The sequence below is a fragment of the Phacochoerus africanus genome, chromosome 5, assembly GCF_016906955.1.
Source record: "Phacochoerus africanus isolate WHEZ1 chromosome 5, ROS_Pafr_v1, whole genome shotgun sequence".
NCBI lineage: Eukaryota > Metazoa > Chordata > Mammalia > Artiodactyla > Suidae > Phacochoerus > Phacochoerus africanus.
The window spans coordinates 96510856-96523764 of NC_062548.1; the positions used below are offsets into that span (position 1 = coordinate 96510856).

Genomic DNA, 12909 nt, shown 5'->3' on the forward strand with positions numbered 1-12909 from the left:
TGTTAATCGATTATAAATGAATAGTAATTAAATAAGATGATAGTTTTATGCTTTTAGCACAGATCTGGCACATACTAAGTGCTCAAGAAATGGTAGGATTTTTTTAAAAAGTTGTCCCTCCTCTCATGGAGTGGATTTTCCCTCATTTTTCTTATTGACTGGAATCAAATGTAGGGTCACCCCAGCCAACTGAATTTGTTCCTGCCAAATTAAAATCAGAGGCTCATCCTCTCCTGGCACAGTACTCCTTCTGCTATTCACTCAACAAGTGTTTGCCAAGCATCAGCTGTGTTTGAAGGAACCCGCTACATTTTGAGAGGAAATGAAGACAAATAAGCCCTGGTGTTTGCCATGGAGGAGCTTACAGTCTAGGAAGAAACATCCCCAAAGGGTACATAAATGGCACACTAAGTAGTTACTAAAACAAAAGGCAAAGCATGATGCCTGGCCTGAGAGAGGTAAAGTCCTCTGGGATTTCAAAGGCAGAAGAGAAGGAAATGAGAGAAAGCCTCGTGAAAGAGGTAGACCTTGAGGTGGGCCTAACTTGGACAGGCAAACATGGAAGGAGTGTGCAGAGGACAAGAACAGCCCAGAGGAGGAAGGACACATGGGATATGTTCATAGACCAGCAAATAGGACCTTTTAGAAAATCCTAGATGTAGGTTAGGGACAAAGCAAGAAGGGCCTTAGATGCTAGAGAAAAGAATTCGGACTCTCAGCTCTCGAAAAGAGCTGAGAGTTCTGGGACAGGAGGGATGGCGGGGGGGTGGTGGTGAAAGACAGTTGGCTCATGGGTGAGCAGGGAGGATGGAGGGTTGGAAGGGGCTAGAGCCACAGAAGTCAGAACTACCTTTGGAGAAGATATAGCTGAAGTCTTTTGTGGCTGAGGTCACCTGGACAAGGAGGACTGAATATAAAATTGGGGGGAAACAAGAGATGAGGAAAAGAAGCCAGAGCAAAAGCAGAGGTGAGAGGAGTAGAGTACACCTTTGAGCGGTCAGAGAAACAGGACGTAAAGAGGAAGGTCCTTGGTCAGCCATGTCTCAGCTGCGTTAGAGATGCCAAAACGGATGTGAATTTAGACAAGTCCCATGAGTCAAGATTCTGTATTCCCCATATCTCATTAATATAAGAAAGAGGAAGCCAAGAAGACAAATCAATTTGCCAAAAGCATAAGTCCATTTCATTCATTTAGTCATTCAACAAGCATTTATTTTTTTTTTTTCCTGGTTATATCTTAATATCAAACAGTGATGATTTTTAGTACACGTATCTTCCCTGAAATATTTGGCATCCTGTAATTTTTATTTGTTAAACCTGGCAACCCTACTCTCTCTTTTTTTTTTTTTTTTTTTTTTAGGGCCGCACCTGTGGCATATGGAGGTTTCCGGGCTAGGTGTCAAATCAGAGAGGGTGAGGAGGAGCAGCCTCTGGTTACCTTCCAGGAATCTGAGAGTCTGTCCCTGCCATTCCTGGAGGACCCCAATTAGGGAAGCTTTGGCTGGAGTTTTGGGAATTCTCACACCATCCTTCGAAAGGCCATCCTGCCTGGGCTTCTCACACCTAAAAAGGCCATGCCACCTGGGAGAGTTCCCAAAAGTGACCTCCAAGAAAATGTGGTAGATGAATTTATTTTTGACCAAGTTACATAATATAGAGTTATCATTATACAGCAAGATATGACTTTTAATAAAACATGTGAAATGCTGCAGTACTGGGAGTTGGTACTGTCATGAAATTTGAACAATTAATTTGACCACAAGGATTATTTGCTCAGAGAGCCTGATTTCAATGATTTATGACAATAACTGAACATAATTAAAACAAACCAAATCAGGAAGAAGAGCCATGAAGGTTTGGGACAGAAATTTTCTTTTGATTTAGATTTTAAATAGCAATTGACTCTGACAACTCATCTCTTTGAACGTGGAAATACACCCAAGGGATGGGACGATGTGAGGGATGCGTGCTTTGTGACCAAAGGGCTGAGACTCCCATGGAAAACACTTAGTAGAAGCACATGGAAAAGAGCCACCAAGGGAGAGAGATGAGGGGCTTTTGCAGTTTTTAAATAGCAGGTGTGATATGGAGGCTTGCAGAAAGACAATGAAGAAGATGGAAAGCTACGAGATGAGCCAGGTAATTACCTAGGATCCCACAAGGGAGAGGGGAGTGGGTGTTGATGTATCCGTTTTGCCACTGTAACCGTAGTGCTGCTCAAACCATCATGCCAACAATGGATGTACGCTGTGCCCACTGTCCAGGGTTTTCCAGAATGCTCTTTGAGACACTCCCTTTCTCTTGCAGGAAGAAAGTGATCAAAAGTAAGCTAACAAGTCTGAGCCCAGGGACTCTTCTCCCCGCTCCCCTGTCTTCCCAGAGAAGTGCTTGTGCTAGGAAATACCAGCACCAGGGCCCAGATAGAAAGCTTCTTAGAAGGGTCAAGCTGAGCTGGTCCTGAGCAGTTCACCCTGAGCTATCTTGAGCTAAAGGGAACTGAAGTCCTCAGGCAGTTTCTGCCATAGCAGCTTTTGGCTTCCTCAGCCTTAAGAGCAGTGGCCTTCACCTTTCTGTTTCTACAACACACACATCTAGTGATGACCAGGCAAATGGCACAGACCCATGGGGCACCCGGGGTTGAAGGCAATTTTATTTCTCAATTTTTTTTAAGGGCCGTACCCCTAGCATATGGAAGTTCCCAGGCTAGGTGTGGAAACAGAGCTGCAGCGGCCAGCCTACACCACAGCCACACCAGATTAAGCCACATCTACAACCTAAGCCACAGCTTGTAGCATTGTTGGATCCTTAACCTACTGAGCGAGGCAAGGGGTAGATCAAACCCACATCCTCATGGATATTAGTCAGGTTCTTAACCTGCTGAGCCACAGTGGTAACTCCTGGGGGCAATTTTTCATACAGGCTCTCCCTCCTCTCCTTTCTCACCCACTGAGAAATGCACAGCTCAAAGAAAAAGACTCCAATTAACATGATAAAAGGGGTAGCCTTAAAGGGACCCCACTTTTTAATTAAAGAATTTGCAAACTTGAGTATACTATTATTAGCAAACAGTGAGACCTCCAAGGTCACCATGGCTGAGGGCCTGATGCTGAGGGGGCTGCACTTCACCCTTCAGCACTTTCTTCCCTGCCCAGCTGCCCAGTAGTAGATGTGTGGGACAGAAAGGACAAAGAGCTCCACTGAGTGAGGGGACAATGCAGAGGAAAGGTGAAGCCAAGCACACCAGCAATTTCACAGTTTCAACAAGGACAAGGATTTTTTTTTTTTTTTTTTGTCTTTTTGCCATTTCTTGGGCCGCTCCTGCAGCATATGGAGGTTCCCAGGCTAGGGGTCTAATCGGAGCTGTAGCCGCTGGCCTACGCCAGAGCCACAGAAATGCAGGATCTGAGCTGCGTCTGCAACCTACACCACAGCTCACGGCAATGTCGGATCGTTAATCCACTGAGCAAGGCCAGGGATCAAACCCGTAACCTCACGGTTCTTAGTCGGATTTGTTAACCACTGCGCCACGACAGGAACTCCGGACAAGGATTATTTTCTGCATTTTATCTACAGCCACCTTTGTCCCCTCAACCCCTGAGCACCATGTACACAGGCTGCTCCAAACGTGTATGTGCACAGCTCTGACCATTTACACACGACCTGCAAACTCCACTAAGGACAATGTCCATCCCCACAGGGAGCTGAAGGAGAATGCACACCTGAAGAAGATGCACAATGACGCCTTCCGAGGGGCCAGAGGGCCCAGCATCTTGTGAGTACACTGCTGTTGCCTCCCCTCCCCACCCAGCACATCCAGAAGGCCTGCTTAGGGTATCTGGCCACTTGGTCCCCAGCCCAGTTTGTAGGGAATCAGTTTCTACCTGTGAAAGGGCTACCCTAACCAAGCACCACCAACTGGGGGCTTAAAACAAAAGAAACTTACCGTCTCACAGTTCTAGAGGCTCAAAGTCTGAAATAAGGGTATCAGCAAGGCTGGTTCCTTCTGAGGGCTCAGAAGGAAGGATCTGTTGAGGCCTCTCTCCTTGCTCCTGGTACTTCCTTCTGGTTGTGACAGCATGTCCAGTCTTCACAGGGCATTCTGGGTGGGTGTATGTGTATGTGTGTGTGTATCTGTCCCCAGATTTCCCTCTTTTTATAAGAATACCAGTCATATTAGATTAGGGTCCATCCTAACAATCTCATTTTAAGTTGCTTACTTCTATAAAGACCCTATTTCCAAAGAAGGTCACATTCTGCGGTACTGAGGGTTGGGACTTCAACATATGAATTTGGGGGAGACACAGTTCAACCACCATCGAATAGGGAAGACTTCCTTATGTGCTGGTAGAGGAGGGTGGGTGTCCCCCTGGGAATTAATTAAGGCTGAGGGTACAAAGAGTCGGGCCAAGTCCCCTCAGTTAATGGGAGTTGAGCGTAAGGACACACAGGAGAACTAAGAGGAACAGGAAATTGAAACCAGTAGTCTCCAGGTAGTGCCGTGGGAAGCCAGAAACCTCCTACAGGAAACAACTGCAGCTGCAGGCAGGTCTTGGGAAGAAATGCAACAGGGCTGTAGACACTCTGCAGCTCTAGGGCGAGTGAGCTCATCACCTCCACAGAGGTGCTGATCCATTATGCCCTACCCTGGTACACTAGTCCTAATGCAGTCAACAAGCATGGATTGCATATGTCCTGTTTCCCAGGCCCCATGCTGGAGAGACTGTGGCAAGCTCTGGCCCTGCCTATAAAGAGACTACCATCACATAGGGGAAACAACAATAAATAGGCAAAGGGATAAACAGGCATGTAATTTTATTTTATTTTATTTTTTTTATGAACCCGACTAGGAACCACGAGGATGTGGGTTCAATCCCTGACCTCGCTCAGTGGGGTCAAGGATCCAGCACAGCCACGAGCTATGGTGTAGGTTGCAGATAAGGCTCTAATCCTGTGTGGCTGTGGCTGTGGTTGGGGGCTGTAGCTCTGAGGCATGTAGCTCTGAGGCATGTAATTTTAAAATGAGAAAAGTACTAGAAAGATAGTGAGCAGTGTAACGCGGTTCACTTGTTGGTTTATTCATTCATTCGCTGACTAATCCAATAACTCTAAGTCTATACTATGTGCCAGGCACTGGATTAGGCATCGGGAAAATAGCAGAAAAATAAGAAAAGACAAATGTCTCCACCTTCATAGAGTAGGGAAGATAGACAAGGATCAAATGGGTAAAGAAAATATACCAGACTGGAGTTCCCATTGTGGCACAGCAGAAATGAACCCGACTAGTGTCTATGAGGAGGCAGGTGTGATCCCTGGCTTCGCTCAGCAAGTCAGGGATCTGGCATTGTCATGAGCTGTGGTGTAGGTCACAGACATGGCTCAAATCCCCCGTTGCTGTGGCTGTGGTGTAGGCTGGCAGCTGTAGTTCTGATTCGACCCCCATCCTGGAAACTTCCATATGCTGCAGGCACAGCCCTAAAAATCAAAAAAGGAAAATATGCCAGATGGTATTGGTTGTGGACCAGAAAAATTTAGATGACTGGGCAAAAGGAGTTGGGGGGGGCGCCCTGAAAAAGTGTTATTTATGCAAATACCTGAAAGAAGTGAGCAAGTTATATGGGTATCAGTAGGAAGAGGATCTCAGGTGGAGGAACTGAGTTGGAACCATCTTTGCATGTTGGAAGAATGGAAGGGAGGCTAGTGTAGCAGGGTCAGCAAAGAGGAGGGGCCTGGAACAGAAGGACTGAGAGATGGCGAGAGCCAGGTCAGGAGAGCCTATGGCAATTGTAAGGGCTTTGCTTGCCCTCTGAGTGAGATGAGGAGGCTTTAGAATTTTGATCAGGAAAAGGAATGAATTCAGTTATTCTAGCTCCTGCCAGTATTCATGATTCTACATCTCATATTCCACCATTCTAAGCCCCAAACTCTGTCTACTTCTTAGCTCCGGCCACTGTCACCTTCTGACTATCTACTTAACTCCTCTATTCTCCAACTCTTGACTCTACCTCCTACCTGTGCCACTATCAACCCCTGTCACTTTCCATTCTGACCCTGTCTATTTCCTGCTACCATCAACCCCCAACTCTGTCTACGTCCTGCCTCCCACCACTAAAACGCCTGACCTTCTCCACTTCCTAATTTCTGCCATCATCAGTCCTAACCCTTCTCTATTCTCCACTCAACCTCATGATTTCTGCTTACTCATGGCTTCTGCTACCTGATGGCTCCTGCCCATTGCTTTCTCTGCTGTCTATCAGCTTCTGCCACCCTACCCTAGGGGTCCCTGTCTATATGCCTCATGTTCAAAGTACACCAGACTCAGAACCTTAGAGGTTGCTTGCATACTTTCCAGTCTAGCACAGTCTGTAGACAGAGTTCTTACAGCCAACTGGCCACCTACTTGGGCAGTGAACAGCTAAAGAGAGTTCCCTTTGGTCATGCACAAGAATGAGTTAGTGTGGTCATAAGGCACAGTGTATAACAGTCTTTGCTTGAGAAGCTGCTGGGTCCACCTGCTTAGAAACGACTGTAAGCGCTGCAAGCCTCTACACTGTCTTTTCCAGAACAGTGGGACCAGACTTATGTCTCTTACTTCCCAAGCAGCTATTCTCATTATACCCTTAGGGTTTAAGTAGTGTCTAAGTGCTCCTTCTAGCCACACCCCAAAAATATTTCCCCCACAAATCTCTCATGGAGACTGAACATCTATCATCAGAGATTCACTCCTTTGTAATAAGACCTTGCTATTTCTAGAATCCTAATTTAAAATATCTCCCCCCCCCCACCGAAAAAAAAAACTAACAAGAACGAAAAAAATTGGCAGGCCTGCAAAGAATCATGTGTTCAGTCTCTGATACATCTAAGATAATAATTCTGCAAAGCAGAATGAGAACACTGTTTACCTAAATCAGTAAGAAACCCAAAGCAAGAAGAGTCCACAACCCCTGAGACAAATTCTGCCACCTTGATTATTCCACCAAGTGCCTACACCAGTCATCTTTCCATGTTGTCAAGTTCATCTGTCCATCAATCACCTACTGATCCTCTCCCATGTGCTGGGCACTAAGTATCAGGGCAGTTTGCTGAGGGAAGTTGTGCTGCTGGAGAAGTTTCATGGCGTATCAGCTGCAGCCACTCGGAAGGTGGGCAGAATTTTTAAATTCTCACTGACTCATCTTCCTCCTCACACTGAACTTTTTTGGAGTTTTCTTGGACAGTGCCTTAAGTCTAGAAAAGCTGAGGAGTTCAGGACCTTTTTTGCAAACCCTGAGCTTTCCACACAGTTCTGCTGGCATGGCCAAGTGTTGTCTTGTTTTTCACTGATGAATCCAGTTTGCCTTTAGAGAAGGTAAGCGACGGCTAATGTCACACAATGGCCCTTAATAGCGTAACCAGCCTGTGCTCCATGAAAACCCACCCTGCAGGGCTTGATCAATCAAAGACCGAGGCCTCTGAAGCCCTAAATATGTCCTCCTGGGGTAGAGCACAAAAGCTGATGTCACTGCATGTGCCTGCTGCCTCATAAAGCAAAGAGTTATTTCACTTCTGCTAAGTGGAGAAAGGCAAAGGGAGAGAGAGAGAGGGAGAGAGGAAACAGAAGAGAGGAGAGAGAGAATGCTAATGAATGTACGGCAGGTACAAGGAGTTATGCTCAGTTTTGAGAAGAATAATGGGGTACATATGAGGAAAAAAAACACAACATAGGAGTCCTGTCGTGGCTCAGCGATAACAAATCCACTAGTATCCATGAGGAGACGGGTTTGATCCCTGGCCTCACTGAGTGTGTTAAGGATCCAGCAATGCTGTGAGCTGTGGTGTGGGTCACAGACACAGCGTGGATCACGCATTGCTGTGGCTGAGGTGTAGGCCATTGGTTGCTGTGGCTGTGGTGTAGGCCCGCAGCTACAGCTCTGATTCGACCCCTAGCCTGGAAGCTCCATGTGCAAAGGGTATGACCCTAAAAAACAAACAAACAAAACAACACAACATAGCTTTTTTGAATTCAAATTTTAATGAGAGTAACTGAAAGGGAGAATTAGGGGGAAAGAAAAACAAAGAAAAGATTCCTCAGGACCTAGAATGATACTATTGTTGAAAGGAAGTTTCATTCTGTGAATCAAATATATTAAATAAATAAGCCTTTCTGCTTTTTACCTTTCAGGGATATTTCTTCCACTAAACTACAGGCCCTGCCTAGTTATGGGCTGGAGTCAATTCAGACGCTAATTGCTACATCATCCTATTCTCTGAAAAAACTGCCATCAAGAGAAAAATTTACCAGTCTCCTAGATGCCACATTGACTTACCCCAGCCACTGCTGTGCTTTTAGAAACCTGCCAAAAAAAGAGTAAGTAAAAAACAAAAGGTAAAGCCTGCCAAGGTGTGGTAGAAACTCAGAGTTCAAAATAGTCAACTGGTGGACAGCTCCCTGCCCCTTCACTCCCTGCCTTTGAAACCAACTCCATAGCCGTGAGGTCACTTTCGGAGAGACAAGAAAATGAATGATCCTGTTTCCTCCCAAAACGGGTTCCAAATAGTCAATTCACCCTGCAACTAGAAAAATCTTTGTAGCTTATTCTGAGCTAATTGAATTAGAGCCTTAAATCACGTTATAACTGCAGTTGCAAAATGGAGTACAAAACTGGTCTCGCAAAGATCACCTAGCTCTAATCCTTGTCAGAAAGCATCATTTCTAAAGAAATGGGGGATATAGGCTCAATAGGGTGAATGTTACCTGATGTCTTAATCCTTAAACACACACACACACACACACACACAAAACACTGCAGAAGGTTTTTGTTGCCTTTTTTTTTTTCAAGCTAGTTCTCTCCCTGCAGAAGACTATCATCTATTACAGAATAGAATCCTAGATTCCTGAGGATTAGCTTTTTTGGGAACAAAAAAGGCACAAGCTCCTGGCTGGTTTATGTCCAGTGGGGGGCATCTTACTGATTCAATTAATTCACTTCAATCCGACAAGGAATGGCAGGGTGTGGAGGATTTCATTTTTTCTTTAAAGAATTTTTTTCCAGACTTTTTTGACTGAGATGCATGCTAAAAAATACTTTTTCTACATTACTACCAAGTAAACATAACACATACATAACTGAAATAAAACAATGCACTACTTAACTTTTCTACATGTGATATACCAATATTTTGTCTACCTTATATTATTTCATGTTTGTTTATTTTTAATGCTAGTCTTGATTCACTCTGTTATTTTCATGACCCACTAATGGGTCACAACTCACAGTTGGAAAAACTGCCCTAAAAGGATATTCTCATTTCAATGAATTAGATGAGGCACCAAGAAAGTGACACTAGAATGCCACTATATTTGCTTGGCATCAACCTATTTATGATTAATCAACAAACATTTGTTGCCACATACCTACTGCGTGCCTTTCCTAGGTAGATACACTTCTGCCACAAGCTTTTCAGATAACCAAGAAGACAAACCATTCCCTGTGCTCAGAGAGCTATGCCCCATTAACTGAGCTTCAAAGAACATTTTCTGAGCACCCACCAAGTTCCAAACACCATGCAAAAGTCTGACTAATCAAAGATGAGTAAGCGCTCATCCCAACTGCCAGTCACAGGCAGCTGTCTGGGGACAACATACAAGAGAGCCAAAATTTAGGTCCAATATAGCAAATGTTATGAAAGAGCTAAAAACAGAACAGAGTACTTTGGGAGAACAGAGAGAGGGTTCCTAAATATCAGTGAGACTCTGGGAAGGCTTCCTGAGGAAGTGACTTCTGCTAAGCCTTGAAGAACAGGTAGGGGGTTAGCTAGATAAGTGTGGAGAAATGCAATCCAAGAGATGAAAAAGCTTGTATGGAGGCACAAAGGCAAGAGGCAGTGGGATGAAAGTCATTCAGAAAAACTCTATCAAGAAGACTTACGGTTACACTGGAGGAGGATGAGTAAGGAGAGGAGACCAGAGAGAGGTGGGCAGTGATGGGCTCTGAGTATCAGGCCACGCTGGTTAGGGCATGGGGAACTACTGAAGAATTCAAAACAAAATTACTCAGATTTGCTTTTGTAAAATATCACTCTGGGCTGAGAGTGAGCACAGCTGATGAGAGAACAACTGGGAGAACAGACGTGACAGAGGCTGGTGTATGATAAAGCAGATTCTAGACACCTCCACTTTTATACCAAAGAGATCATATCCCTTTTGAAATTACTACCATGTAAAAAATTTACTTCAGGGACTTTTTAATCCAGAAGATGAAAGAAACTACTACCTCTGGATAAAAATTTTCTTTAGAAAAGCAGGCATTATGCAATTGTGAGATGGGAATAGAGTCAGAGGATATCGTGATTGGGACTAGAAGCTTTAACTGGCTCCCTCTCTATCTCAAAAGCTAGAAACCTTGGAGGCTAGGGAAAATGAAGAGCCTGAGGCTGGGCCAGTGGCGTATTTGTGAAAACTCTGGGTCACTCCTCTGCCCTGCAGCTGCAGAGCCTGGATAAGGCACACAGCTGTCTGGACAGATGGCCCCCAAAACTCTCCTTGGTATCTATGATTAAAATTTCAAAAAAGATAGACAGAACACAGTGCTATTATCTGAAGGCCAAGAACAACCACATTTCCTTTTAACTGGAGATTGGTTCACACATGGTATCAGCATCAAACCCGCACACAGTCTATTTCTCCCTCCCTCCATCTCTCACCCAAAATAACAAGCTGATTAATTTTTGAAAGTGAGTCCAGTAGGTCAAATAGTTTTTACATGTTCTTACCTTCCTGCTTTTATATAAAGTTATTTCTACAAGGAATTGTCTTGTTAATATTGGAGAAGAATAACATATAGAAATGTCCACCCTGGATTGCCTCATTTCACTTTCCTTAGGAATGTAGGTATAGCCTTCTTTTAATTTCTTGACATTTTCCCCTTTCCATAGGCTAAATTTCTTAGAGAGAACAATGGAGGAATAGGGAGCAACCACATTTTATTTCTTCCCATAAGCAAAAAAACTCACATCATACTGTCAGGTCCAGTATCTTCAAAACCTTACAAAAGAGATTCTCAGTTATAATTCAAAGCCATGAACTCTGAATGGTTATTTGTTCATCAAGGCTGGTGTGGTGAGAAGCAAACTTTTATACACCATAAAGGTAGCTTTTAATGAACACTGAAAAATCTATGATTCAATGTGACAAATTTAAGTTTTTTCATCTCCAGAGCCCACACAAAACACTTAGCATTCAGAAGCATTTTATCTAAGCTGGAAGCACTCTAATGACAATTCAGAAGCCTTTACTCTCTCCCCAGGAAGCATTTCAGTTAGGACAATGGTGCAGAACAGGACGCTGGTGTAAGAGGTAAAGAATTTGGATGAACAAAGCATAAATAGACATGATCAGGTTTAGTTTAAAGACCAAAAGCTCAACAGTGGCTTTTTTTTTTTTTACCTCTTCTCTTTCAGGCAGAATTTTTCATTTTCCATTTTTAAAAACTTTTCCAAACAATGTGAAAGCACAGCAAGGAGACCAAATAATGAAACACTGTAAGTATTTGCATGCAAAGAAACTTGGAAGCCATATCTCATTCTGGGTGCACCCTGTTATCAGTGCCAATGATTTTCTTTTGATAAAAGTCTTGGTTGGGGGCATGCTTGCAAAGCATATTTTAATAGCTTTAAAATGGGGATTTTTCTTTGCAAGTGGCATCTAGTTGCTCAATTATCTCTTTTACTTGGTTAAAAAAAAAACTTTAAAAAACATACTTGTGTGCTTATTCTACTGTTATATTAAATTCTCTTTAGAAATTAAAATTTTATTTGCAGGTATTTTGATGTCACTAAGGCCTTGTTTAAATGATAGCCTCATTTGTTGGGATGTTCACACGTCACATGGTCAGCATTCCAGGAAGATTAACTGATTGCAGACAAACTTCTAGAAGCAGCCACTTCCCTTCAGAGAGACTTAGGCCATCTTGACCGTTATACTCTGGAGCTTAAAATTATTCAAACTTAATGCTCTCACCAATACACAGTGGATGGGAGCTCCACTTCTATTCTGACTGATTTTTTTTTAACATTTCTCTGCTGCCGTGGCATTTCACAGACCTTCAAGTGTAAAAAAAGCATGCTTCAAAAGATAATCCCAGTGTCCCCTCTGCCACATTTAGGGCAATTTAGAAATTCTATTATTTCCCACCCCGACCCCATCCTCTTGTCTTTGAGGCTATAAAACTAGATGTTCTTCTGTGATACCTTGCCCATCTCCATTCCCTTTATGCATCTTTTTTTTCCCCCTCTTTTTTTCTCACCTGCAAGTTATACAGAGGCAGCGGGGTGCTATGATGGAAGGACCCTGGGCTTGGGAGCTTCTCAGAGTTGGATACGAATTCTTGGCACTAATGTTTCAGTAATACTGCATATCCCTGGGCAATGCTTATCTTTTTTGAGACTTCTTTTCTCTTCTTTTCTTCTTTTCACAGTAAGGGGTGGCAGAAATATCATTTAGCTTTCAAAACCGTAAGAACGAAGGGAGTTGTAAAAGATTGTAACAGCTTCTAGGTTACCTTGTTTTATATAGGCTCTATTCTTTTCTCCTTTCTTTCATTTAGGTCTGACACCAGCTATCCTCCAGTGTTCTTTTTCCTCACCCTCCCCCTTCTTTTCTCTCAATACTCTCTCCATCACTCACCTTCCACATAACTCTTTTTGCAACCATGTGGCTTTCTTCTCACCCACAGGAAACCACTTCTGGGTATAGTCAATGGTGGCATTAAGGGGCAGTTTAGGAAAGGAGACTTTAGCTCAGTCTCATTGACAGTCAGTGCCCCCCAGTCCAGGCCTTCCAAAATGAGGATACAATCTCAAGTTTGCTGTGCTAACAGTGCTTTCAAACAAGTCCCCTATCTTCAGCATCCCCCAAACTACCTTAAATTAACA

At 43.7% G+C, this 12909-nt stretch overlaps 1 protein-coding gene across 2 annotated transcripts in view; it reads left to right on the forward strand.

The window, feature by feature from the left end:
• The window catches only part of LHCGR (luteinizing hormone/choriogonadotropin receptor), a 57690-nt gene that overhangs the window by 38870 nt on the left and 5911 nt on the right, over window positions 1-12909 (forward strand). For both annotated transcript variants that reach the window (XM_047782110.1, XM_047782111.1), the window contains exons 8-10: window positions 3698-3772; window positions 8159-8344; window positions 11437-11517. In XM_047782110.1, the coding sequence (XP_047638066.1) occupies window positions 3698-3772; window positions 8159-8344; window positions 11437-11517 (342 nt within the window). The remainder of the gene's footprint in view (window positions 1-3697; window positions 3773-8158; window positions 8345-11436; window positions 11518-12909) is intronic.